At 47.2% G+C, this 26,908-nt stretch overlaps 1 protein-coding gene across 2 annotated transcripts in view; it reads right to left on the bottom strand.

Moving 5' to 3' along the window:
• TMEM107 (transmembrane protein 107) overlaps positions 1-26,908 on the bottom strand; it is a 111,996-nt gene that overhangs the window by 12,611 nt on the left and 72,477 nt on the right. Inside the window, exons 4-5 of one of the 2 annotated variants that reach the window (XM_078671301.1) lie at positions 18,664-18,764; positions 16,775-16,871 (exon numbers count right to left, since the gene is read on the bottom strand). In XM_078671301.1, coding sequence (XP_078527427.1) covers positions 16,775-16,871; positions 18,664-18,764 — 198 coding nt within the window. Of the gene's footprint in view, positions 1-1,143; positions 1,241-16,774; positions 16,872-18,663; positions 18,765-26,908 lie in introns of both variants that reach the window. The other variant, XM_078671302.1, reaches the window with a different exon arrangement.

Genomic DNA, 26,908 nt, shown 5'->3' with positions numbered 1-26,908 from the left:
GCTGCATTGGTGTGAGAAAAATAATATATGTACATACATATATGTGGAGCGAGATATATGTGTTTTTTACATTTATATTTTTATATTGTTTCCGGGGTCCCGCACATGGGCGGGAATATTCAGTGCTTATGACTTTGATGAGGATCCCCTGGAAGAGAACTTCAGATTCTGTGAAGTCAGCCTTTTACCATAGCTTGCTGTAACTTTCTTTCAAGGTCGTCTAACCTTCTTCCCACAAGAAGCATCTGCTCGTTAGTGTCGGTCTGGACTTTCTGTTTCATACATGTCCCGTCCTTCATTTATTGCATTGGGAAAAATTGTAGAAAGTGTGAAAATGTATGGGATTTAGCATTATATGCTCCAACAGGTCAGACGGCTTAGCGCTAATCCGCTGAAATGGAGAATTACACTTAGAATATGTTTATGCTTGCCAGCTATTTTTTGCAATAACCATTTGTGAGACTTCCACATGTTGTTCAGAGTATCTGTTTTCTTTTACAAAAACAACTGAGCAGCTCGTCTCTTTTCTGCTCTGAAGTACTTGGTTGTTGCTCAGATGCACTCCTCAGGAAGAAGCCCAATCTACAGCTATTTGTACAATATCTATTATAAATTATGGGTACAGAGGGTCTGAGCCTCGAAAGCATCGAGATTGCTATAATCAATGGTCATTTGAGAGACTACTGGATGTAGGGCAGGGATTTTCTATATGGTCGATGCCCAGGAATTGGTCAAAATAGGAAACATTCAGTGGAACAGTAGATAAGTATGAATTGAGAGAAACGCATCATGTTTGTTGAAAAGCAAGAAGTGCTGTGGCGGAACAGTGTGTTGGAAGATACTATAGCCACATGACGCAGACAAAACTAAAAAATGTATTCTGTAGCTAGCGTACTGCCTTTGTTGGACTGATTTGCTAGAGTCGAAAACTGAACAAATGGGTGTGGTTGTGGTGCTAAACTTCTTATATAGTGTGTAATTTTTCATCATGTTGTTTCTATTTTATGAGTGAGTACATTGGCCAGTGCAGATGTCTGGGAATTACCTGAAAGGTGCCCAGGCCTTTATGAAGTACAGCATGTTAGATTGGGTCATATAATTAACAATCTCTTGGGTCTGAACAGTGCTAGTGATGCGCTCTACCTGCAGAAGCCAAAGATGTACCAGTAGGTGAAGCACTCCCACTTCTCGAAGACGAAGAATGATAGACAGACTGAGGCACTGGAGTGAGCTATCAGAGCTGGTCAGTACAATTAGGGAAAAACAGCAAATAATGCATGAAGTTGCAAAGACAGCACAACAGTCATCAATAGGCCTTTAAATAAAAATAATGAAAAAGGCGCCTGATGCTGTAAATACACCAATAGGTGTCATACATCCACTCTCATTCACACCAATATTGAATCACAGCCAAAGTTCTAGCCAAAATCCTCAGTACTGTGCTACAAGCTGGGCTATATCTTGATGCGGCTGCTTTTTGCTAAAACGTCAGCTGGCTGTCTGCGGCTGCGCTGCCATTGCCTGCACACTGCCACTGCCCGCGTGTCACTGCATTGACTGACTGCTGCAGCTGACCATGAGTAGCTGCAATTTGACTACCTGGTGGCTACTCTGTGACCCCTGTGTTTGTTCCTTACTGGAGAGCTTGTATAGACTCTTCAGGGACCTATTCCCACTCTCTTCATGAATGCGGAGCACTGCAACATAGATATGTTGTTTATATAATATAAACAAGCATTTGCAATGCAATAGGGCTCGCATTTGCGAGAGTTTAAGCTATTGGCATTGTAAATGAAAGTGCCTTTTATTTATCAGTTTTGATAATTAACACATAAATAAAAGGCATTGTCATTTAAATGCCAATAGCTCAAACTCTTATAAATGCAAGACCTATTGCATTTCAAAGAAGAGGCCGCCATTGTACCGGGCTGCTTGGAATGTGAAAGTGCACATGGCGTACTGAATGTTGCAGGAAATTATGTCTTAGTAGGTGAAACTCATTGAAGAAGTAAATGGCACATTAAATAAGACGTAGCACATAACAATCGAAGTAAAAGGGCCAGTCCTCATGGGAGGTTACAAATGAAGACAAGGCGGTACTAAAGACGGCCTAACAAGCCTATTAACAAATCAGAAGCCAGCATTTAGGAAGGACAATGACACAAGCCAATATGGACGGAGAGTTGGCGGGGCTTCAAGGCCTTACTCGAATACAGCATGCCTAGCAGAGCAGCGCATGCGCTGCGCATGCTCGACCTGAATAACATTTGAGGAATCTATGTGTTCATAGGAGGAAAAAAAAGTAGCCTGAATTAAGCTATCAAAAGAGGATTTTTTTTCAGAAAAACCAACAGGTTTATCCAGAAAACATTTTAAAACTTCATTTCATTATCTTATGTACAAAGGCAGGTTGAAATGTGCAACGTCTTAGTAAAAAAATGTAACTTGATAGACTTCCAATGTAAGACAGTGCAGTACCTCCAGAAGCACCCTCTAACTATAATGCCTTGTGCTTGCACTTTGCCTGACTCATTCAGTTCTGTTTGAAAAGTCAGGAATATCTAGCTTTTCATTGTCCAATGCTAAAGAGCTGGGGATGTGGGCGGACTCTTTACGACTTCAATGAAGATTCCTATGATGCAGAACTAGGACTACAAGGAAGTAATAATTTTTTCTGCATTGTGGGATTTGAATGGAGTAGCAAGCTTTAATGATCCACCAGTTGCTATTGGGAAAAAGGAAATAACATTTTGTAATAAATAATCATTAGGATTGCTTTTCCATAGACAAGGCATTTTTTTGGTTTACTATTACCTTTAGCACCATTTGACAAAATTAATAATTAAAAAAATCAAATTCACCTCAGCTCCTTTATGGAAAGTTTTGGGGTGATTCGTCAAGCGGGGGATGAGAGAAAAAAAAAAAAAAAAAGTGGGGAGTGCCAAAAGCAAGATTCCCCATGAAATTTCCATAGACTTTTTTTCAGAAGCGCTTTCACAAAAACTAACAGAAATGCACCACATTTGGCAGGAAGGAAGCTCTTGATCCACAGTGCTTTTTGTGATTTGGTATAAATCCGCGCAGTCGTTTTTGAGAAATTAAGGTGGAAAAATATTTCTATATCTGGACCGCTCGCAAGAGTCCTTTAAACCAAAATTTTAAAAAAACTGACGGTTCTGATTGGCACAGGGAGATTATTTCCCACTTGGGGCAGTTCGCTCATGTGGGTGTCAGACTCCAGCAGGAGCCAGTGAGGGAAAAATAAGAATGAGAAACATTTTGCTGGCAGCCATTACAGGACTCGGGGAACTAGTACTCTGTCCTGAGTTTGAAAATAAAAATAATATAAGGGGTCAAGCTAGGGATACCCTGCCACCCTGCTGGGGGGTGGGGAGGGGAGAGGTAAAGGGGGGTCCAAAGGAACGCCCACTGAGGCCAAAATGATGATAATAAAAATAAATAGCAAAAGACACACATGTGATGGACGAAATGCAGAGCATATCAAACATTCACCCCCAGTCAAGAGATCTGGGTTAAACCCATCGATCTTTTGTTCACCATGCCACCCCCGTTTAGACCCAGCCATAGGCAAATCAGTCTTGACCCTGTGCCTCATGGGAACAATCCAGCCTCAAGTGCCAGGCCAGGTGTTCCCTGGACCGGAAACAAGCGGAGTCCAAAGTGGGGTGGCATGGTGAGCAAAGAAACTATGGATTTAACCCAGATCTATGGACTTGGGGTGAATGTTTGATTTGCTCTGCATTCCGTCCATCATCTCTGTGTCTTTTGCTTTCTCGCCCTAAGTGCGCTGGGTATGCCCAGACGTGGGTCCCGGGCTCACCATGTTACTGGATTCAAGCTAGCCTGGCTAATGCTGACTGGATTGTTCCCATGAGGCACAGGGTCTAGACTGATTTGTATATGGCTGGGTCCAAACTGGGGAGGCATAGTGAGCAAAAGAACAATGGATTTAACCCAAATCTATTGACTGGAGGCAAATGTTTGCTCTTCTCTGCATTCCGTCCATCACTTGTGTGTCTTTTTGTTTCTCGCAATAAATATAAATAGCCATTTTTTGCTGCAAATCCGTGGGAGTCCAGTGGAATTGCGGGCAAAAAGAAAATAAAGGAGAACAGAGTTGGGCCATTTTATTTTAGAAATATTTGAACCCATTTTGGGCATGTGGTCCTCTTCCCTGATGGCAGCCTTGTGGACTCCATCACCCGGGGCCCAAACATTAATTAAGAGAAGGGGGTGTGCTGCCCCATCCTGAGCCTTGTTAGCCCCACAGGACCCCCATCCTTAAAAGGCCCTGGGGACCACCATCCCCAGAGGCTGAATTCATAAAAAGGGGAAGGGAGCTGCAAGGCCCCCTCCCTAACCCTTAAAAGGATTCTTCCCCCGGGCCTCAAAACAACTGTAAAAACGAGGGGGTGCAGCCCCCTCCCTTGCAAGCCTCTTAAGACACTGTGAAACCGATTCCAGGGGGCCTGCTCAAGTACGCTGTCCCGGGGAGCCCACCTCTGAGACAGAGTAGTTTCCCTGCCTGCATCAACGTGGGCAGAGAAGCATATCTTTGCTCCTGCCCGGCAGGAGCAAAACTCCCACCAGGCGGGAGCAAACATGCCTCCTCTGCCTGCAGAAGCACAGAGAGGGAAGGCATGTCTGCTCCTTGCCGGTGTAGGAGCAGACTTGTTTCCCGAAGCACACATAGCTCCGCCCTTAGACAGCATTCAAAGATAGCTCCTTCCGCCAGGTGGGAGCAATGCTGACTCACGCCCTATGAGGGGAGCCGGCTGGGGCAGCAGGGTCCCTGGCGCTCTCCCCACTGCCTCTAACTTGTGGACTGTTGCTCTGGGAGAAGGACCGCACAGCCCTCCTCCCCTTAATAGAATTTAGCCCTGGGGCCTAATAAGGCTTAGGGACGGGGGCCGCGCGGCCCATCCCCTTTTTATAATGACATTTGAACCCAGGGAATGACAATAGGCTAAGGAAGAGGACAGCGTGGAACCCCCTCCCCTTAATTGGACCCGGGGGATTGGGCCTTCAGGGCCTTTTAAGGATTGGGTGGGGGAGGGGGGTTCATGAAGCCCCCCTCCTCTAATTAAAATATGACCCTGGGGACTGGGTCCCCATGGCCCATTTGGGCTTTGGGGGTTGGGGCTAAGTGCCCCATACCCTACTGTAAAAGTATTTGGCCCCAGGGGATGGGATCCCCACGGCCTCTTTAGGCTCAGGGAGGCGGGCACTTGCCAATGTTAATGTATTTGGCCCTGTGAAGGCTTTTCCCAGGGCCTATTATGGGTCTGGGAGGTCAGCCATGTGCCCCCCTTCCCTAATAATATACTTTTGTGCCCCAGGGGATGGAGTCCCCGGGTAAATAGTGGGTTGGGGGAGGAGGCTGCATGCACTCACTCCCTTTTTAAAAAATAGAGGACTCTGGGGTCTCCTGGGCCAACAGTGGCTTGAGGAGAAGTCTCTGCGAACCCCCTCTCCTGGGGGGTTGGCCGCAGGGCCTGACCGCAGGCTATGTTCTGTAACCAATCCCCCACCACACACAGTTAAAGTCTAAGTGCAGTGGGAGTTGGATTTATGTATGATAATAACATATTACTTAACATTAAAAAACCCTAGAAATTCTCTGAAAAAACAATGGTTAAAGCGACGTTACAGTTAGGAATTGTGATTATATATTAACTTACATTAAAAAAATGTGGGTGTTAGGGGTGATAAGATCTAATATGGTTTAAAAAAAAAAAAACCTTAGATATGTTGTGAAATAAACAAAGTTTAAAGTGAGATTATAGTTAGGTGTGATAAGATTTAATTTTTTTTTCAAACTTAGAATTCAGTGGAAAAAAATCAAAGGTTAATGATACAATACAGTTAGGGTAAAATTTCAGTGCCAACGTAACGTTTTGAACAAAAAAAATAACCACAGAAATTCACCGGTTATGGTTAGGAAAGCTAATCATGGACCCTCTATGAACCATTAGCCCCTTTCACCGGCCACACTTATGTGGATATCAAGTTATTAAAGTTAACATGATTTATTCCATAGAGCAGGAAACAAAATACACCACATGTACTATAATAAATAAGTGTCATATGTAGAAATATTCATTTTGCAGGATCAGCTCCATTTTCTTGGACTGATGCTGCTGTTTTTACTTTGTGCTCTGGGACTCTGCTAACCAGGCCCAGTACATGTTGAAATTGGCTATACTCCTAATTGGCATATTTAGCTTATTTAGTATATGGAATAAAGTGTACCCAGGGACGGTAAGTTAAATGTCACGAGTGGACTGCAGCACTCATTATCCCACACACTACAGTGGAAGTGCAAATAGGACTGCAGGCCTACCATTGTAGCCTGGCTGGGGCAGTTTTAAAACTGCAGTTCGACTTTTCAAAATAAATACTTTTGAGAGGTCAAAACCTTTTTATAAAAACTAATAAGTCACCACTATGTGGGCCTCATAAGCCCCAAGGGGGTGTGCATGGTATTTTGAAGTAGGCACACAGACATTCAATGTTACAGAAGTCCTTTTAGAGAGAAAGCCCCAAAAGCTACGTTCACTGCATCAAGGCTGGCTATTCAATACGAATCCACTGCAGGACATTATTACATTTAATTATGCTAAGTATGGTTAGAAAACAGCTGGAAATATAATTCAAAGACTTTTTTTAATTTAAACTACTTTGATGGCAACATCAAATTTGTAATACTATTAAAGAAAAGGTACTTTTAGAAAGTTACCCTCTTCCTGCTTCAAGCCTCTAGTGGCCCATTTTAGCTGCTACTGTCGCTTGGCAGCAAAATAGCCACCTTAATGAGGTGTGAAAACTGCTCCCAGAGCAGGACAAGACCTCAGGGGTAGAGAGTTGTTTCTTTTCCGCTGGCAGGATGACCATCTGTGTTGTACCCAGGAAGCGGATTGACTCCAAAGACGCCTACCCTGTCACCGGCAAATGTTAGTGGATACCTCTGCAGGGTTCTTCTTTGCTCCCCAGTCAGGCAGCCACCAATCGCAGTGGGAGAGGAGCTGACCCCAGAACTGGGATGAACTGACTATAGAAGAGGGCTTGCTCATTTCCCTGGCCACACCTCTGGGGTGGGCATAGGGACACTGCACAAAGGGAGAGGGTTTCACCATCTTGGATGTGGGCAGAGAAGAGCACGGTTAGGCTGTTTGCAGTACAGCGCACAGGAACTGTTGCAAAAGTGGTTATGGTTAGCTCTGGAAATTGTATCCCCAATTGGTTAGGGAGGGGCCAGGAGTCACCCCCAATCACAGGCGAGTCCCAGGTATAAATGTGACACCTCAAGGAACCCGCTTCAGGACATTGATTGGTTTGTAGAAGACAGAAGGACTGCTCTTGCTGTTGACATATGTGAGGAGACAAGAAGGGCTGGACCTTCTCCCACTTGCACCAAGGACAAAGAAGTAGATTCCAAGGGGCAGTTGGCTGACCTCCTGTTAAGCTACAAAGTTATAAATAGCTGCAAGAAGCATCTTTTCCTGAAGAGCACAACTGACTAGTTCTAATAAGACCCGTTTTGATCCCTAACTGCTGTTTCTGAGGTCCTGGGACCCTGGCTATATCAAAGTGTACTCTTCCTAACAAGAAAAATCTGGGACTTAAATGTTTTTTTCACTACAAAGACCTCAAGAGAACTGGAACAAACTTGCAAAGTCAATCCAATGAAGGTGCGTTGCCACTGGGTCAAAGATTCAGGTTGGTCCCGCTCTATGATTTCTCAAAGCAGCAATTTTGTGTCAGCCGGACGTCGCAGAGAAGGTGCCTGGCCTTGTGGAGCCCGATTTGGCTCTGAAAGTGACTAAGTAAGAACGGAGAAATCTTTACAAGGCAAATAGTATCTGGGTGGCAAGCAACCTTCTATGGGGGCAAATTTTGAATTTCTCGTGGTTGGAGCTTTTGCTACCAAAAGTCATCAGATTCACCGGGACCTCGTCTGATTGCTAATTAGACTCAGTCAGGAAGTAAAACATCTGACAGAGTTCAACCTGATTTCTGTATCAGACCTGCACTCCATCGTGGTCAAACTTAAATCGTCTCTAGGTCAATGTCAAGTACAACTAGATGGCTGCGGTTGGTGTTGAACGCTTTTTAGCATTATTTTTATTAAAATCATATCCCTGGTTCTCTTCATTGGATGTTTTGTTGTCATTTAATTAAATAAATATTCTCTACTTTATTTTTTTTTTGGAAAAGGATGCATTCTTTATTACATCATTAACTGCTGTATAAACGAGATGTGAAAGACTAATGCTGCTTGGATCTGGTAAGGAGGTTCTGAGCAAATAGTGCTCCAAGGAAAGGTTTAGGGGTCAGTCTCATTCCTGACCTAACACCTGTGCACTGTACGAGTCAAGGCCCAGACACTCCAGCTCAGGCACCTCAATCCTGAGCAGCAATGGGTCCTGCTGGCCCAGTACTGAGTGCTCAGCTCTGCCAATGTACCTCCATTAGGAACTGCTGCTAGACAATGCTGAGACACACACACAGATCCAATGATGAGCCTCAATCCTGAGCAGCAAAAAAAAAAAATATATATTCTCTACTTTTATAAACTGGAGTGGCATTTCTATTGTGTTGTGTTATCAAACGTTTAACTGTTTTGGTACTTCTAAATGCTTTACACATTTTCTCTTAGTTAAGCCTGCCTGCTCTGTGCCATTGCTTTCTGGGGATAAGCGCAGGTTTAAACTACTGAAACCTTTACTTCACCCCAACCAGAAAGTGACATTATTACTTGTGGTGGGCTCCCATCCACCCCAACTTATAATCCACTTCCTCACAGTATGCATACAAGGTAAACCGTCTCTCACGGTCTCCTTTCTACTTGAAGAGATTTTTTAGAGTTTCCTGACCTATGCCAGCTTCTGCTAGAGTATCCAGAGCAGCAGCGTAGATCAAGAGATGAATACATATAGTTTATTCAAGGGTAACAGGATCTTGGGGTTTTCATAATGGATGCTCTCAGATGTGTGAAGAATGTAAGTGAACTATAACTAGAAGAACAGGGATGAGGAAGCTATTAGGGCTGGGCAAACTTGTAATTACACTAGAGTAATTGAAACAATTTTGGTAATTTTGAGGTACCATGTTGCAAAATTATGCGATTACGCCTGTTTGCATAATTTTGGGCAACAATTACTACCCAAGAGAACAGAGCACCAGCAGCCGCTGCTATTCCCGTCCTATTGCGTTTATCACTATTTTGTTAGTGCAAAATGCATCCTTTAGTTCATTTTAGACATGGGGCACATTTTGTGCTAAGAAAATAGAGCTAAATGCATGGGTATGCTCCTCAAGTAATCTTGCATATTTTTTGCTGTAATTCCACATACCTATGCTACAGTTAGCTATTCTATTCAAGTGTTTAGGACGATCAATGAAGATCCTACGATGGAAAAGAAAAGGTGCATGCTAGTAAGTAATCCTAGAACTGCATTGTAGGAATCTTCATTGAAGTCAAACAAAAACTTCCACACTTGACTGACTGATCCAGGGTGCTGTTTTCAACCTATGGACAAATGGATTTCATTACAAGACCGGAGGCTACCATTATGCAAACATCTTTTATTTGCCACTCCTGCAGCACCTTCAACAATTCACAATAGAACAAACACTAGAACTGGAACACACAAGTCCATAAGTATTCCTTTCAATCAACATTCTTCCTCTTTTATTGCTGCTCCTGAAACAGGTAAGTCAAACTCTTTTTGTATCCTTATTAAAGGATTGAAAAGTTGTTGTAGTTTGATTGTGTTTATGTTTTTAAAGTAAGAGTTAGCTTCTAATTTATGGAAGCATACTCTTATAAAATGTTTTAGTTTACGAACAAAATATCCATGGTACAGTGTTCCGGATCGATGCAGACAGCAGGAGATCATTCAAGCATTTATGACAATCAATGAAGATTATATGATGCAGAAGCAAAAAGTTACTTACCTGTAAACCTCTCTTTCAAAGCGTGGTGTGCTGTAGATTCACATGCTCTGCATACTGCTGCCATCTAGTGTTGGGCTTTAACAGTTTCAAGTTTGTTATTCTTCAAAGAAAGGCTTTCAAGTTGCAGGATGTGCTGCAAGTCCATCCTTAAGAGGCAATGCCTATGGGCACAGGCTTGATAATTTTACGCACAGCAGGCAGGAGTAAGTATGGACTGGCAAGTTAATGTATTATGACGCACACATGCATTATGAAAAGAAGTTAATGAATAAGGAAGAGATATGCATTTTCAGTTTGTACAATGTGTTTCTATACATACACATGCTCTGCTTAGACTGTAAAGCAGTACCCCTTACTAATGGTGCCTAGCATGTGGATGAAGCAGACAAAGCCCATAGGGCTGTTTGGCCAACCATCACCTGTTGGCGGGCTAAGATATCCACACAGGAATGCTTAGTGAAAGTGCGTGAAGTTAACCAAGTGGCTGCTTTACATAGTGGGATATTGCCAAGGATGGCCACTGGTGCTGCTTTCTTGTGTGTATAGTGCACCCTGGGGTAAAATGGAGGGCTCTTTTGGCTTTATGATAGCAAGTTTGGATGCACTCGACTATTCACTTTGCAATACCACCTTAAAAATAGGCTGGCTGTTGAGGTTTGGCAAAGACTATAAACAACTAGTCAGCTTTGCAGAAGGGCTGGACTGTCGATGTAACAATTGAGAGCCTGTTTGACATTTAGAGTGTGGAGGGCTCTCTCTGCTACTGAATGAGGTTGATAGGAGAAGATTGAGAGGTTTATAGTGTGGTTGAATGAAAACGGGAAACCACTTTGGGGAGGAACTTTGCGTTGGTTCTAAGAACTACCCTGTCCTTATGAATCGGAGTGAAAGGTTCTCGTAGCTTGAGGGCCTGTAAGTCACTGACACATCTGAGAGATGTTATGGCTGTGAAGAAAACACCTTTGCAGGAGAGGAACTGGAGAGAGCAAAAGTGCAGAGTCTCAAGGGTGGGCCCCATGTGTCTGTTAAGGGCCACAGGGGAACATCCTTTACAACGCACTCAAAACACCGCAGTGCTATTACGACGCGTCTTTTACAACGCAAGTCGTTACCACGACTTGCGCTGGAGGGCGCTCTAGACTAAGGAATAGTAGATTTACTATTCCAACACCTTCACTACTGTACGTAGGCTGGAGTTGGAATAGTAAATCTTACTATTCCTAAGTCCAGCACCCTACAGCGCAAGTCGTGGTAACGACTTGCGTTGTAAAAGATGCGTTGTAACGGCACGCGTGATAATGGCACGCGTTGTAGTGACATACAACCGGGCCACATTGAGACCCACACGGATGCAGGAGGTACTGTGGTAGGGAGGATCTATTTGAGGCTCTCTATTAAGGAGTGTTCCCTGTTGCATCCAAGTGGCTGTTAAATTGAAACATACATTTTTCTGCAATGGCTGATTTATGCAGATAGAGACTGGAACAGATAATGTCCTGGTCAGTAAGTTTAACTAGGTCTAGGTGGATGCAGTAATGGGCAACTTTCTTCCATTTGCTGTGTAGTAGGCTCATATGGTAGGCCAGCAGGACTCATCTAAGAGGTCAATGCGCTGCTGAGAAAAGCGCCGGTAGCCAAACTCTAGGATCTCAGGTACCAGATCACTAGATTGAGCTTCCTGGGTGACTGATTGGACCTTGGTTTGCATGTGAAGGTTGGGCCTCTTGGGGAGCTGCTCATGGGGGTTGACTGACATCTCAAGGAGCGTTGAATACCAAGGCTATCAGGCCCATGTGGGGGCTACCAGGATCAGGGTTGGAGGTACCTGCTGCATCTTCCACACCACATACAGGAGTGTGAGTGCAGAAAATCATGGGCAAAAAATACTGACCCGTTCATCCATAGTGTATTGCCAATAGACTGTGGCTGTGGGTACCTGGAGGCAAAGTTTGGGCAAATTGAATATTAAGGGGTGCCAAAGAGATCTGTGTGTGGTGTGCCCCCGTACAGGATTAGGACTTGCTGGTGAAGTTCTCACTCATAGACTTGTTGATACATCCTGCTGAGCAGGTCTGCCAAGTTGTTGTCCATCCCTGGAACGTACTCTGTCAGAAGGTGTATGTGGTGAAGTTTTGCCCAAGGCCAGGTGTGCTGCCCTGGTGATGGCAGTGGGAGAGAGCGAGGGCCACCTTGTTTTTGAAGATAATACAAAGCTCTTGTTCTCTGCTGTGATGAGGACTACTTTGCCTCGAATGACTGGAAGGAAAGCTTGGAGAGTGAAGCGTATAGCAAGTAGCTCAAGATAGTTGATGTGCCAACCATAATGAGGAGCCCAGACCCCTGTATGGTCTCACAGTTGAGTTGTGCCCCTTAGCCAATGAGGGAGGTGTCCGTGGTGATGGGGACTTGAGGAATGGGTCTAGGAAAGGCCTGCCCTGTAACAGTTTGTTGCAGTTCCACCACTACAGAGAGTAATGGACATTGGCTTTTATTAAGATTAGATCTTTCTATTAACCCATCTCGTGACCATTTAGCAATAAGACATTCTTGCAGCAGACGCAGGTGGAGCTGTGTGTGGGATACTATGGCAGTGCGGGAGGCCCTCATATCTAGTATGCACATGAGAGTTCTGACTGGGTTTACAATTAGGCTGAAAAAGAGGTAAGATGATCTGGAATGGCAACACCTTCTACAGACTGGGGTGGGCTTTGCTTGTGACGGTTGAGTACAGACCATAAAACGGGCTGAATTTGGACGGGATGCATGTGGGATTTGGTGGCACGGATTGTGAACCCTAAGGCTGTCGAGCAGAAAGATGGTAGCTGGGGTAGGTGTTAGGCACTGGTGCCTGCCTGTGTTCTTGATCAGCCAATCATTGAGATAACGGAAAACGAGGATGCCCCCTCTCCTTAAGTGGTCCGTCACCACAGCGAGGCACTCTGTGAAAATATCTTCCTCCAGACGGTTGTGATGTTCTTTGCAGAGGGTGGTAGTGGGAGCAGGGGTGGGATGTTGGAAGGGGGTGGAAGAGGTTGGAAGAACTTCTAGGCAGTAGCCATGGCGAACCACTGCCAGTACCCACTGGTCTCATGAGATTTCCTCTCAATGAGACAGGAAATGCTGGAGTCTACCCTAATAGGTGATGTATGATTGGGGGTGGGGGTGGGGAGGAGAGGTTAAATCAGGTCAATACTTGGAGGTGGGGTCCCCTTTGCAGGAGCTGCCTTTACCTCTGTATTTATTTTGCCCCTGTAGGCACGTCTTGCGTACTCTCTTCCTTCCTGCCGGTGGAAAGGCGCGGTCTTTAACATGATGAGGTGGGATCTGGGAGGCAGCCTTAGAGCCTCATCTAGGCTGCTGCCTCCGAAAGGAGCCTCTGGCACCTGGGGCCTTGAGGGACACATCGCCTTAGCAATGTCTGTGTGTTTCTTTATTTTTTCCAGCATCTCATCAACATGGGTTCCAAATAGATGTTTTATATCAAAGGGTAAATTGAGGAGATGCTGTTGAACCACCAGTCTGAAGCCTGAAACACAGAGACAAGTATGGTACCCTATGAGGGGAGTAGTATTCACTCTTCGGGAAGCAGTGTCCACAGCATCAAGGGCACAGTGGACGGTGGCACTGGAAATAGGCTTACCCTCTTAGACCATTTCCACCACTCTCTTCCTAAATTATTATGAAAGATGCTCGACTTTCTTCTGCATATCCCTCCACTGTGCCTTGTTACAGCGGTAGAGGAGCCCTATGAAGTTAGCTATCCATCCAGCTGGGAAATGGCCACTACCTTTTTGCCTGCAACATCAAGATTTTTGCTCTCTTTATTGGCCATGTGAGCACTGTCTGTGGCCTGATTGGAAGCCAGCTTTTGCATAGTGTTGATGAGCAAGGGGTCAGATGGGTCATGACACCTAGTGTAGCGAGGTTCATTGGGAGAGGGTATACTTTTGTTTTGACCCTTTGCATTACCACCCTGGCTTTCACTGACTCTTTGAATGTGCCGGGCCCGTTTTATAATGCCTTTTAGCAAGGGCGAAAACTGGACTGCCTGCTCATGCTTGGACAACATCTCCGCAAGTAAAAAGTCTTCTAAATGAAGGACGTGCATTCCCACCTTGTGAAAGGTGGGCACCCTTTGCCTCACATCCTGGCATGCTGTGGTGTCGTCTGGGGAAAATGCCCTAATAGGGCTGTGACCCAGCTCTGGGTTTCCTGGGGGGACAGGCTATATAATTGCCTGTAGGACCTGGCTCAAAAAGTGCCACATAAGGGTTGGTAGGGCAAATGGGGATGCTTGGGCTATATAAGTAATGTGGGGATCCTTCTGGTGATGATGGAGGCTGCAGTGGAGGTAGTGAAATTGGTTTTGGAGGTGGTGGACAAGATGGCGGTGGTGGATGGATGTGTTAGAGGGAGAAGAGGCAGAGGTGGGCCATGGGGAGGAGAGCTGGTGCCTTTATATCGGTTTCTTGAGCCTGCAAGCATGAACAGATCTGCTGCAGGATCCTCCTCAAAGGCAAGCAGTCTCAATGGGTTTCGGTAGAAGTGCCTTGTATTAAGCTCCTCCTTCAGCCATTAGAGGATCGGTTGTTCAAAGTCATAGTTATTGGAACTAGTCGTTGATAGAGCCTTCAACATCGTTGGCGCCTTCTGAGTCTAACATGGCTTGGATGCTGACATTGATTGAGCCTTCGGATTTGAGGCATGCGCAGGATCTTGGGGCTCGAATGCCACGGAGGGTTGATGCCCTTAGGCAAGCCCTTTGTAGCCTCTGAGGCCTTTGTTTGGTGCCGAGTGGAGCACAAAAGTGGCAGAGGCCCTAGAGACAGTGATACTTTAGGCACAAGGGCCAACCCCAGGGGCTGTGCTCTACCTGTGTGAGACCTCTTAAGAGATGCAGACCATAAGTGTGACCCTTTCGGAGGCCTCTGTTCAAGGGCCACTGGTTGTGGAGATTAAGGAAGCCTCCTCTTCTTCCGCCTGGTCTAAGCTATTGGAAAAGACCGCCTTAAGCCTGGGCGATGGTTGGTGGCACGTAATGCCCTAATGACGGCCATCCTCACCTTCCTTGATGTAGAGATGGACCTGTTCTTTGAAGATGTTGGCCGCATCATTGTGGGATTGCTCGTGCATTTTTGGTGTGCCTTATGCCTCTCCTGTTGGTATCAGAGAGTCTTCTTTGACCAAAAGGCGAGACATATGTCACAGCGGACATCGTCGTGGATGAGGGAGGGGCAGAGGTTTCAGACCTTGTGACAGTCTGACCACAGGTACTTTGCTTTACACTTGGAACAGTTCTGGAAGGGACCCTGTTCCATCACCCTGAGTGCATTATCTGTGAAGTTGAGGCGGCATGCGGCCTCAAAGAGGACCCAATGCTTGGCAGTTGTAGTTGATCAACCAGCCTCAGTCTCTGAAGGGTGTTGTGGAGAAGAGTGCAGATGACAAAGATTTTTCCTTGCTATGGGTGTCAAGTTTAACCGTGTGGGCGCGAAAAGAAAAATGAAACATGTCGATTCTCAGAGTCCAGTCAGTACACAACTGAATCTGATAGTGGAAACATTTTTTTTAGCATGGATTCAATGCCCATGTGCATTGCCTACTAAGGGTGGAGTCACAGTGCATCTTGTTACTCGAAAGCCTATCCATGAAGAAACAAAGTTGCAAATGTCTGACCCACCACTAGAAGGAAGGAGTATGCATAGCATGTGCATCAGGGCATGCAACAAACATACCTTTTTGTGCTGTTTAGGGACTTACTTTGCCCAACTGCTCTGGACAGCCATCATGTTCTGTTTTGTGGGGGTTTGTGCGCATTTCACAATCAAAGCCTTTGCGTATAAGGTCAGGCTACCTGTGTGACTATTTTGTTACTGCACAAGTTAATAATCTGTCACTAGAGTTTTATGAAAACTTAATCAAAGAAGACGGAGAGGAATGACTGTCTATTCAGTTCCCCTGGTAAAGGTACAAGAAATCAAATGGGGGGAATGGACACTTGTAACCGCGTTACCTTAGTTATGCTTAAAAAACCCTCCTAAACGCGGTCAGTTAGTTGTTAAGGGCGGCGGGCAGAGCCAGCACAAACGACGGAGAGTCTCCGTAATGCGGCCTGCGATACATATGATATCTATGCCCCGTTGACGACTGGTCAATTAACATATGAGGTACAATGAAACCTCAAGCAATAGAAAAGTGGTAAATAACCCACAGTAAGCACTGCACAAATTGTGTAAGTACTAACAAACCTTTTTAAACGTCCTGACGAATGCTCCATAGGCCCGGCTGGGCGAGGAGGAGCAGAAACATGTTGACTGATTTTCTCTAAGTGGTATAACAGGTCCTAGTAACTCGGTCCTTTGGTATACCCTCTCTTTAACTTGACAAGCAACATCCTATGTGTATTAAAGTTCTGATTTTGATGTTAGCTTATCTTTTTTAATTTGAAAGATACCTTTTTGTGGGCACCTTACTATCTCTGGACACTACCGCGCTGGACCAGAGGTTACCTCGGGCTGAGGTAGGCATACTGCACTTTAATTAACCCTATGACTATGCCACAACGAGTGTGTCGGGCGGAGAAAAAGATATACCGCCCTTAACAACTAACTCACCGCGTTTAGGAGGGTTTTTTGAGCAAACCCAAGGTAACGCGGTTACAAGTGTCCATTCCCCCCCGTTGATTTCGTGTACTAGAGTTTTATGACCTCACAAACTCATTTCACCGATGTGCAATTTCCCAACAAGCCGCAATGACTCTCCCGCCATCAAACCAGTCTCATGTGCCACTGACCTGCAAAAGGTAAAGATCCACCAGTAAATACTGCAATCCCATTGCTCAAACAGGAAGAAAAGCAGTGATACAGAAGCGCTGGCATGGGCTGCAATGGCTGCAAAATGGGAGGATGTGTTAGGGACAAACAACAAGAACAAGAGAACGGCCATGCTATTTCGGTTCCTATAAGCACCCCCTCATCTTCCAAGATATGTTCTGCACACATACCATAGAAAAGCATATGCCTGCAGCAAGAACACTTGAGCCAACCCAGCAACTGTATAAGAAAACAGGGCCCTGATTTTACATTTGCTAAAGCAGTAGAGGCACAAATACACCTGGTGGCAGTAACAACATAGCACTCTGCAGGCATAGTAGGTTCCAAAAGCTTCAGAAAGATGGCTTTAATCTTAGTCCCCCATCCCCTATAGTGGAGCAATGAGACCGATGGGATCAACAGGCCAGTCAGCCTGGCATCAATATTGGGGAAATTCAGTGCTACTGAAAAGTTCTCAGACTTCATAAAAGGACTATTGCATTGCATCTTCCCTTTAGTTAAATAATTACAGACCGATTAGATGTGTTTGAGTGAACTAGGATATTAAGGCAAAGCAATGAAGGTAATAATTCTGGAACTGTTCCGCAGAGGGATACTGAAAGAGTTACATTATCAACTAAGCATGGAAATCAGGCTGCTAAAGTGGAGGAGGGCCAAACCGGGGGAACAAGTTGTGGTAAACGGAGCACAAAGTGGGTTATCTTTGGTCCAGTTCTCCAAAATAAACCAAAATTGGTGCAAGTAGGAAATTAATACTCGCTTGTAGCGGGTACGGAGAGCCACTATAGGATTCATGCAGGAGAGGAAGTGATAACGAAAAGAGACGTGCTTTGTACAAACTGGATAATGAGTCAGTGGAGGTGCAGCTTAGCATTAACTTATGGTCCATATATCCAGAGCAGCAGCGTAGATCAAGAGATGAAGACATATAGTTTATTCAAGGGTAACAGGGTCTTGGGGTTTTCATAATGGATGCTCTCAGATGTGTGAAGAATGTAAGTGAACTATAACTAGAAGAATAGGGACGAGAAGCGATTAGGGCTGGGCAAACTTGTAATTACACTAGAGTAATTGAAACAATTTTGGTAATTTAGAGGTACCCATGTTGCAAAATTATGCGATTACGCCTGTTTGCATAATTTAGGGCAACAATTACTACCCAAGAGAGCACTAGCAGCAGCTGCTATTCCCATCCTATTGTGTTTATCACTATTTTGTTAGTGCAAAATGCATCCTGTAGTTCATTTTGGACATGGGGCGCATTTTGTGCTAAGAAAAAAGAGCTAAATGCAGAGTTATGCTCCTCGAGTAATCTTGCATATTTTTTGCTGTAATTGCACATACCTATGCTACAGCAAACTACACAAGTTACACCCAACCGTTGTACTAAAGTACACATCACTGGTCAGGCATTAAAGGCAGTGGTGTGCTCAGTAAAGGCCATAAAGGGAAGTGTACCAAGTACAGTTTAGAAGACAAATCTAGAGGTGGATGCAAACCGGCAAATGGTATCACAATTTCTATAAGAAGAATCTCAAGAAAACAAATATGTACATTGGAAGAGAGAGATGAGAGGTTCACATTTCTTAAGAGATAGTGGTGCAAGAATCAGAATATCAGTGCATGACCATTCCCAGAAAAATCACAGGTGCATGGAGTCTCCTAGTGAGTGACACAAGGATTTTCTTTCCTGTGGTGATGGAAAGTAATGCTTGGAACAGACTCCCAGCAGAAGGTTAAAGGTCGATACCATAAGTAGAGGCTGCCAACAGTGAGCAAGAAATGGACAGAATGGATTGGTACAGCAAACTTTATAAGCATATGTTTTAATGCTTCTATAAAAGGATACAGATGAGGCCTTGTGTGTTGTTAAACATGGACACACCCGACAAGAAGCCTATGAGCTCTACTACAAACAATCCCAGAGTGATGGAGAGGGCGACAACCAACCTGTGAAAGAAGTACAACAAGAATTACTAAACATATTCAGGATTGATGGTAATGCATACTGTAGGTAATATACACTTAATGCACAGTTTCAGAGCACAAAACAAACAACTATGACTATTCACTACTTAACCCAGTACAGACAAAGTAAGCAGAAACTAATCCCATATAATAAAGCCTATCAAAAGGTAGAGTGATTCTCATCTATGAAGAACTCAGAGTGGCATCACCTGAGTTTTGACCAGGAGTCTAAGGCATTCGACTGCCCCTTTTGTGCCTTCCAAAGAGTAAGAATTATGCCAATAAGTGTGTCTCCGCATTCAGTTTTGGGTATCAATGCGTTTATTGCACGGATAGCCACTGAAAATGATCAATCGATATCAATTAGCAACATTCAGTGAACCCTTTTGTGGGCTTGGAGTCTTTACAAAAACCAAGGTCATACCAACATAAATACTAATGTGGAAAAACAATGCAGTAGTTTGGCAAAACAATTGTGAAGTGGGTAACAGTAAATCCATCACTCCTGTGGGTAATTTATGGTATTTGGGAAGTACCTTATCTTAGTCCAAGCTTGAGGCTGCACTCCTGATGCAGAAGATGGTCCATTGTAACGAGTACATACACAGTTAGGACAGAGAAAGTTAGGTTTATCCAGAGGCTCATAACTCTCTCCTCTCACCTGGGGCATTGACCAAACTGGCTAAGGTTGGTATGGAACATCTTTGGCAGATTAGATTGGGCTTAGGCATGTATTACATGTTCACATCTACATTTAGGGGCTTGTCGAATATATAGGTTGCCTGCGATGCCCCATTATCCCAGGTATTCTAGTCAAAGGCCACTAGGGCCTTATGCAAACACAGAATATGATTGATTATCCACATAAGTATTTATGTTGGTATGACCTTGATTGATCATTTTCAGTGGCGATCTACCGAGCATTATCTACTTCCACTTGGGGTGCTTGGCCTTTGACTAAGAATCTACATTCTCTTCACCTTTTGTTGCATGTTCTCTCTTCAGTGTAAGAAGGCATTAATTTGATGCCACTATCCGCCCAACTCAAAGGAGTCGGAGAAGAGGCTTAAGGACTATAGAGTTACTCTACTGGTGTGTCCTGGCTGGAAAAAGGAAGACACACCCTGATCTTGTGAGTAGGGACAAAATCCCTCTGACTGTGATGCAAGTGAAGGACAAGTTGAGGAGAAGAATGGCCAAGAGTTCCATCAATATGGAGCCTGATTGGCCTGGACCAAATCTGCAAAGCAAGGTCTGAATCGGCCTCACACAAGGGTTAAAGATATGTAAGAAATACAGGATGTCTGAGTGAGAAGTTGGCCTGGTATATGATGTTCACTTTTCTAGTGAGCACCTTGCACCAGTCCAAACAACCTTTATGGTGATGGTTGTAAAGTCAACCTTATAGACCAGCTATCCTAGTGGTAGCATGGACAAAAGCAGTCGTTTAAAAAAATATATATATATATCTTTTTATTGAAATAAAACAGTTCCATCATAAGACACATCACGGAGCAGTGAAAGTGCGGTAGTGCTTACACAATAGAAAATCATAGCAATTCAGTCGTTGACGGACACAATAACGGTCTACCTCCAAACCACTCCCTAAGAAAAAAAAAATGTGAGTGGGCCCGCTACCCCGACCCCACCCTCCCGCCTATCCCCTTCCCCCCAAGCCATACCCCCTCTCGCCCTCCCTTCGACCCCTCCTCCCCCCACCATATGTGCAAATCGTGTCAAAAGCCAAGGCCTATCGCCTCCCAGGGAAGGAAGTGTCAGATTTATGTAGTAGGCGGTGTTCAGTGAGGGAGATTCCTACGGTGTGTCCTCCGGGGTGTCCAGCCACTCCCCTCTGTACCTCCTCCAGGCCTGCCATATCTTTTCCCAATTTTTGGGCCAACCCCGGCTATTGTAGATGACTTTCTCCGCCCTCTGGCACCAGTCCATATCTCGTTCCCATTTCTCTATCGTTGGTACCAAGTCATTCCCCCAGAGACGTGCGATATTCCTCTTTGACACCATGCTTGCGAAAGCCAACCACACCTTATCTCCCTTGGGCCAGGTTACCTCTCCCGTGACCCCTAGAATATGCCACCTAGCCTCCAGCGGCACCTCCGCCCCCACCACCTCCTCCAGTCTAACCCAATATGTCCGAATTTTAGGGCAATCCCAAAGGATGTGAAAGAATGTGCCCTCGTCCCCACAGCCTCTCAAGCAAAAGTGGGATGTCGCATATCCCATTTTAAATTGCACCGTGCGAGGGGTGTAGGACCTATGAAGGATGCAGAGCTGCTCCAATCGGAATCTAGCTCGAATCGCTACTTCTCTAGGACATTGCAGGGCCTCATTCCAGTCATCGTCCTCTAACAAACCAAGGTCGGATTCCCACTTTTTCCGCAATGGCCCGAGTGTATCTGGAATATTGTTAATGAGCTTTTTATATGTAAGCGAGATGGTCTTATCAATCATTGGGTCCAACAGCAGCCTGTCTTCAAGTGGGATGTATTCAGGTAGCTGATCCCCATGTGACAAATGCGAGTATATAGCATGCTTAAATTGCTGATAATAGAGGAATTCGCCATCGCCCATATGGAATTCCGACTGAAGAGCCGCGAACTCCACCACCTGCCCCCTCTTCCAGACATCTCCGAGTAGATCTATGCCTATCAGGCTCCACTGGCGGAGGTCACGGAGTTTCACGACCTCCCTGAGGAAGTCGCCCTTCCATAAGGGCATTTGGGCCGTGAGCTTCCTCTCCCACCCAAGCAATTTCGTTGCCCGTTTCCATTCCCCAACCACCACTGCGGTCTGGGGGGGCAAAGGCTGACTGCGCCGTGTTTTAGAGTAGAGGGCCGCTAAATAGGTGTCTGCGCCTAGGGCCATACGATCCACCCAATATGCAGGTACCTCCTGTGGGGCGCATACCCACCCATTAACGTTGACCAGCTGTGACGCCCAATAGTATAGGCGGATGTCGGGTACCGCCAGTCCCCCCTCATAGGGGCCCCGCTGCAGTTTACGAAGAGCAATCCTCAGACACCCCCCGCTCCACAAAAGGGAACGCTGCTCTGCTTCCACGTCTTAAAAATATGGTCCGGGATCGGAAAGGGAGAGCTCTGCAACACATATAGCAAACGTGGCAGGACCATCATTTTAAATAATACAGCTCTGCCCATGAGGGAGACCGGGAGGGTCCGCCAGTGTTGCACGTCACTGTGCAGGCGGTCAAGTTGTGTCTGCACATTGAGTCGGAGAAACTTCGTGTCGGACGGTGTGATCTATATCCCTAAATAACAAAACGTCGCTCGCCAAACCAGGCCCTCGCAACCGACCACCGTGGGTGGCTGGGGTCCCGCCAGAACATAGCACAAGGATTTGCTCCTATTGATACGGTACCCGGAGTATTCCCCAAAGGTACGTAACATAGCCATTAGACGTTGTATGGATTTCGCAAGTCGCTGGGTGTATAGCAATATGTCGTCGGCATAGAGCGATATGCGTTCCTCCCATCCACCCCCCATTTCTACCCCCCACACCCCAGGCTCCGTCCTCACCCAGTGCGCCAGCGGCTCCAATGCCAGGGCAAAGAGGGTCGGGGACAGCCCTGTCTCGTGCCACGCCCCAATCGATGCCCCAATCGAAACTCCCGCAACATAGCCCCATTAACTCGGACCCGCGCCAGCGGCCCAGTGTATAGTAGTTTCACCCAGGAGCAAAAGTTGTCCCCAAAGTGCAATTTCTTCAATACGGCATAGATGTAGCGCCATTCGATACTATCAAAGGCCATATGGGCGTCAAGAGAGAGTAATGACGCTGGCACCTCCCGGGGTGCGACAGCCATCTGCAGAACCCCGAACAAGCGACGCAAAATTAAGTCTCGTGCTCCGGTGAGGCATAAAACCCGACTGGTCCGGGTGGACCAGCGATTGGATCACCGCACCCAGACGTGTTGCAAGGATCTTCCCCAGGACCATCGTCTCATAGTTAAGGAGGGAGACAGGCCTGTATGAGCTGCATTCACCCTGTGGTTTCCCTGCTTTATGGATCACCACGATCGTGGCCAACCGCAGGTCTCTCGGAAGTTGCCCCGTTTCCCGCACGTCAAGGAACATACTGCACATATGCGGCGCAGTGCGGCTAGCCACACAACCAAATGCTTCCGCTGGGAACCCGTTGGGTCCGGGGGCTTTCCCTGGCTGCAGGTACCCCGTGGCCTCCTCCACTTCCTTGACCGTAATAGCCGCATCCAGCACATCCCCATCTGCAGACTCCAGCACAGGGAGCTGCAGGGGGGCCAGGAAATCGCGACACTCCTGGCCGTCCCTAGATGTGTGCGACCGGTAAACCTCCTCATAGTATCGCGCAAAGACCTCAGCAATGGCCACGCTCGTGGTACTCACTGACCCGTCCGGGTGCTCTATTCTCGGTACCTAACTGCGGTCCCGATCCCTCTTCTCCAACCAAGCGATCATTTTTTACGCCTTATCACCAAGGTCATACACCCTCCGCTGGGTGGTCAGTGCGTGCGACCGTGCTTGTTCCGTCAGGACATCCCTTATTTCTTTGCTTAAGAGGCGTGCCTTATGTAGTCTGGCCCGGTCCTGCTCTGGAGTAAGCCCCGTCTCACTGTCCAGAGCATGAAGCTCCGACTCCAATTGCTCCACCTGTGCATGCCTTTCCTTACGTCTCCGCCCTACCTTGGCTTGTATAAAATCCCTGGCCACCGTCTTATACACCTCCCACACTATCCCCGGGGAATCCACCAAGCCTACATTTTCATCAAAGTAATGACCCACTCTCTCCCTGAAGCGCTCCTGAAAGTCCTTATCCTTAAAGAGAAAGGAGTCGAGCCGAGGGGGGGGACGCTCCAATCCCGGGTGGGACCCAACAACTGAACCCCCACCGGTGCGTGGTCAGAAATCCCTCTAGCCTTAAGGTGCCCGTCTCGAAACAGAGTCATGCATTCTGTACGTGTGAGAATGTAATCAATCCTAGAGGAGGACCCATGGGCTGCTGAAAGGTGTGTGTACTGTCTCAGGTGTGGGTTATGTGCCCTCCATTAATCGGTTAAGCCCATTGCTTGTGTAAAATGCCTGAGGTGGTGTACCTCTCACCCACCCAGTGAAGATGATGATCTATTAAAATCTCTAGCCATCACATCATTCATGTCCCCACCCAGCACCAATGTCCCCAGAGGCAATTCCAGCAGCAACTTCCCCACATCCGGGAGGGTGGACGCGTGTAGCTTCGGAGGTATGTACAGCGAGCAGAAATTCAAAGTACGACCCTCCCACTGCGCAGATAGAGCCGCATAGCGACCCAGGGGATCAGACCAGCTTCGTCCCAGAACCAATGGCAGTGAACTTTTAATGAGTATACCCACTCCCCTGGAGCCTGTCGTAAAGCCAGAGTGTGCGCGCAGGGTGTAACCAAATCTGTCCAGGGCCCTGCAGTGGTTTCCCAGCAAATGTGTCTCCTGTAGGAGGACGAAATCTGGAGCGTGCCTACGAAGGTATTGCAATACGACCGTTCGCTTGATTTTATTCTGCAGGCCGTTCATATTCCAGGATAAGATGTCTATGTGTTGCGTCTTAGGTGTGTGTGAACCTGCCATTTTCTCTGCCAAAGCTAAAGGGGAAAAATAACCAGTCTCTTGGGTTTCGGCTGTTCAGGATAAGGTCCTCTAGGAACAGTTCCACACTAGCCCCTTCCATTTTTTCTGGCACACCTACCACCCTAAGATTGTTCCTTCGGGCCCTCCCTTCCTGGTCTTCCAGGCGTGCCGCCATCTGCCTCGGTTGGTGCGCGAGTTGTTGGACCTGCTGTTACAGCGTTTTGGCGGTGCCCTGGATATCCACAATCGCTGCTGCGTTTTGCGTGGCCTTCTCGGAAGTCTTGTTCAGATCTGCACGCTGGAGGGTTAGTTCAATCGACATTTTGTCTATTTTAGACTCTAATGTAGTGCCAAGGGACTGTATTTTTATCTAGAACAAAAGGTCCTAAGCTTAACAAATGAATATGTAAATGGCAATCAGACTTAAATAAGAGCTATGGCTTAGTTTTCTCCAATGTCCAGCCGGACAAGGAAGTATTTATTTTCAAAGTTTTACAAGGATTTGCGAATACGTGAAACACGACATGAATCAAAAAACTGGGCACAAGCCTGTACCAAGTCAGGGAGAAAAAACAATGAGGGGAAAGGATAAGAAAAGTTTAAGCAGGCAAAAGAGTTGGAGCAAATGGCGGCTTACAATACAATGCAATCTTGTGCAAGCACAAACCAACAGTAACTGCAATAGATATATACAGTTGAGACATGCAATCCTGTTAAAACAGTCGACGTGACGTTTTGATCCCTAGCTCCTATTATTTAACTTGGATCTTCTTCAGGACTAATGTTTATGCTATTGCCTGAAATGTTAAAAGCCTGATCGCCGTCAACGAGGAAAGTACATAAGGCGTCTTGGTGAGAAGCCTTTCCGGTGATATGAGTTACCTTAGCGTGTCCATGAAGTCTGGAAGGGCTTCTATGAGTTAGTGGGCGGGACAACCGCAGTTCGGTTCGGTGATCCTCGTCCTGGAACGGATAGCCTGTGAATTATGTCTGGGGCCCAGAGAATTGATTGAGCCTCGAGGATATGTGAAGGGCGGCTGCAGGATTAGGCAGTCCGCTTCGTACTGATCCTTAATAGGATCGCATGTTGGGCTTGGCCCCGTCCGTCTTGCTCAGTGGCAGAGGAACTGTATGGCCTGCATGATAGAGGCGAGAGATGGTTCATGAGGTTGATCAGAAGGCCCTGGATGGGGCAACGCAGCGCCGCCCGGGTCTGCCGTATAGTTATCCATAGTGTTGGATTGAGTCGCGGTGGACCTCTTGTTCCTCATGGCCGCGGAGGATAGCAGGCGGACACTCCCGGCCCCTCCGACGGCCGCCCACACCAGGTCGTCTGCGAGAGGAGTTAGAGCGACCCGCGTTAGTCCACTGATATGTGCCGGCCTCGCGCTGGGCCAGGCCACTACACACACACACACACACACACACCTCACACCCCCTGGGGCCGGTCAGCTGAACCCCCGGGCCCCGTGCCACCATCGTCTCTGGGTCTCCCCGCCGTCGCCACTGCCAAGTAAAGTGTCTCCGGCGCCCCGATGCTCTGGGGGCCAGTCGCCGGAATAGTAAGCCTCGCCGCCCTGTTGCAGCTCCTCGTGGCAGGCTATGCCCGGCGTCCACGGCCACAACCCACGGCAGAGGGGGGGGGGGGGGGAAATCGAAATCCCCCACCGGTTCTGCTATTGCAGGACAGGAGAGGGATTAAATGACCACTCCGCTCCACAGTCCAGGGGACAGCGGCTTCAGGCGCCTCACTCGGCCCCCTCCCCGCGCACCCGTCTCCGTGCACACCTCACCCGAGGCCGGTACTTCCCCCGTCGGCCCCCACAGCGTGCGTCCAGTCCAGCACACAGGGCGCGAACTCTGGCCCTCAAGCCCCCCGGGACGGGTGCTGACGAAGGGGCTCCCCCAGGAAGGGTGATCCGGGCGTCCCGGCAAGCAGGGACCCTCTCCTCAGGGTGGTAGGCCGGGTCGCCAAACACCAGGGCTCCGTGGCCGGTCAATCCTTGTCCTCAGCTCCCCCACTCCCTCGCTGGGGGGGGGGGGGGGTAGGGGGGGGGGCAATCATCCGCGTCACCTCAGAGAAGGGAGGGGAGCCAGGGGGCACCGCGCCACCATCCAGGGTCCCCCGGCGCCGGGCGCCGCTCACCACCGATGTCCTGCGCCGCCGTCCCGGCCCGCCTCACACCCGGGGTCGGCGCTCCGTTGATGGGCCTCCACAACGCAGGCTGCGTCTAGGCCGCACTCGCCGATCCCGGGATCTCAGCCCCCTGGGGTCGGAATCTGATCAGGAAAGGACCGGCTGGCGTCGGAGGAAGGGGGGCACTCCGAATCCAGCTCAGGACGTCGTCGTTCAACAGGATTGATGCCGGATATCAGGGGTCTCCGGGATCGTCTCCAGAGTGCCGCGCTACTATACGGCCATCTTGGCTGCCGCCAAACCACGCCCTATGGACAAAAGCAGTCTTAGGCTTAACTCAAGAGGGCATGTGAAGCCAGCTGTTTTACCATATGC

The sequence above is a fragment of the Lissotriton helveticus genome, chromosome 12, assembly GCF_964261635.1.
Source record: "Lissotriton helveticus chromosome 12, aLisHel1.1, whole genome shotgun sequence".
NCBI classification, from domain to species: Eukaryota; Metazoa; Chordata; class Amphibia; order Caudata; family Salamandridae; genus Lissotriton; species Lissotriton helveticus.
The sequence above is the reverse complement of the archived record's forward strand: the minus strand, read 5'-3'. Positions and strand labels throughout refer to the sequence as shown.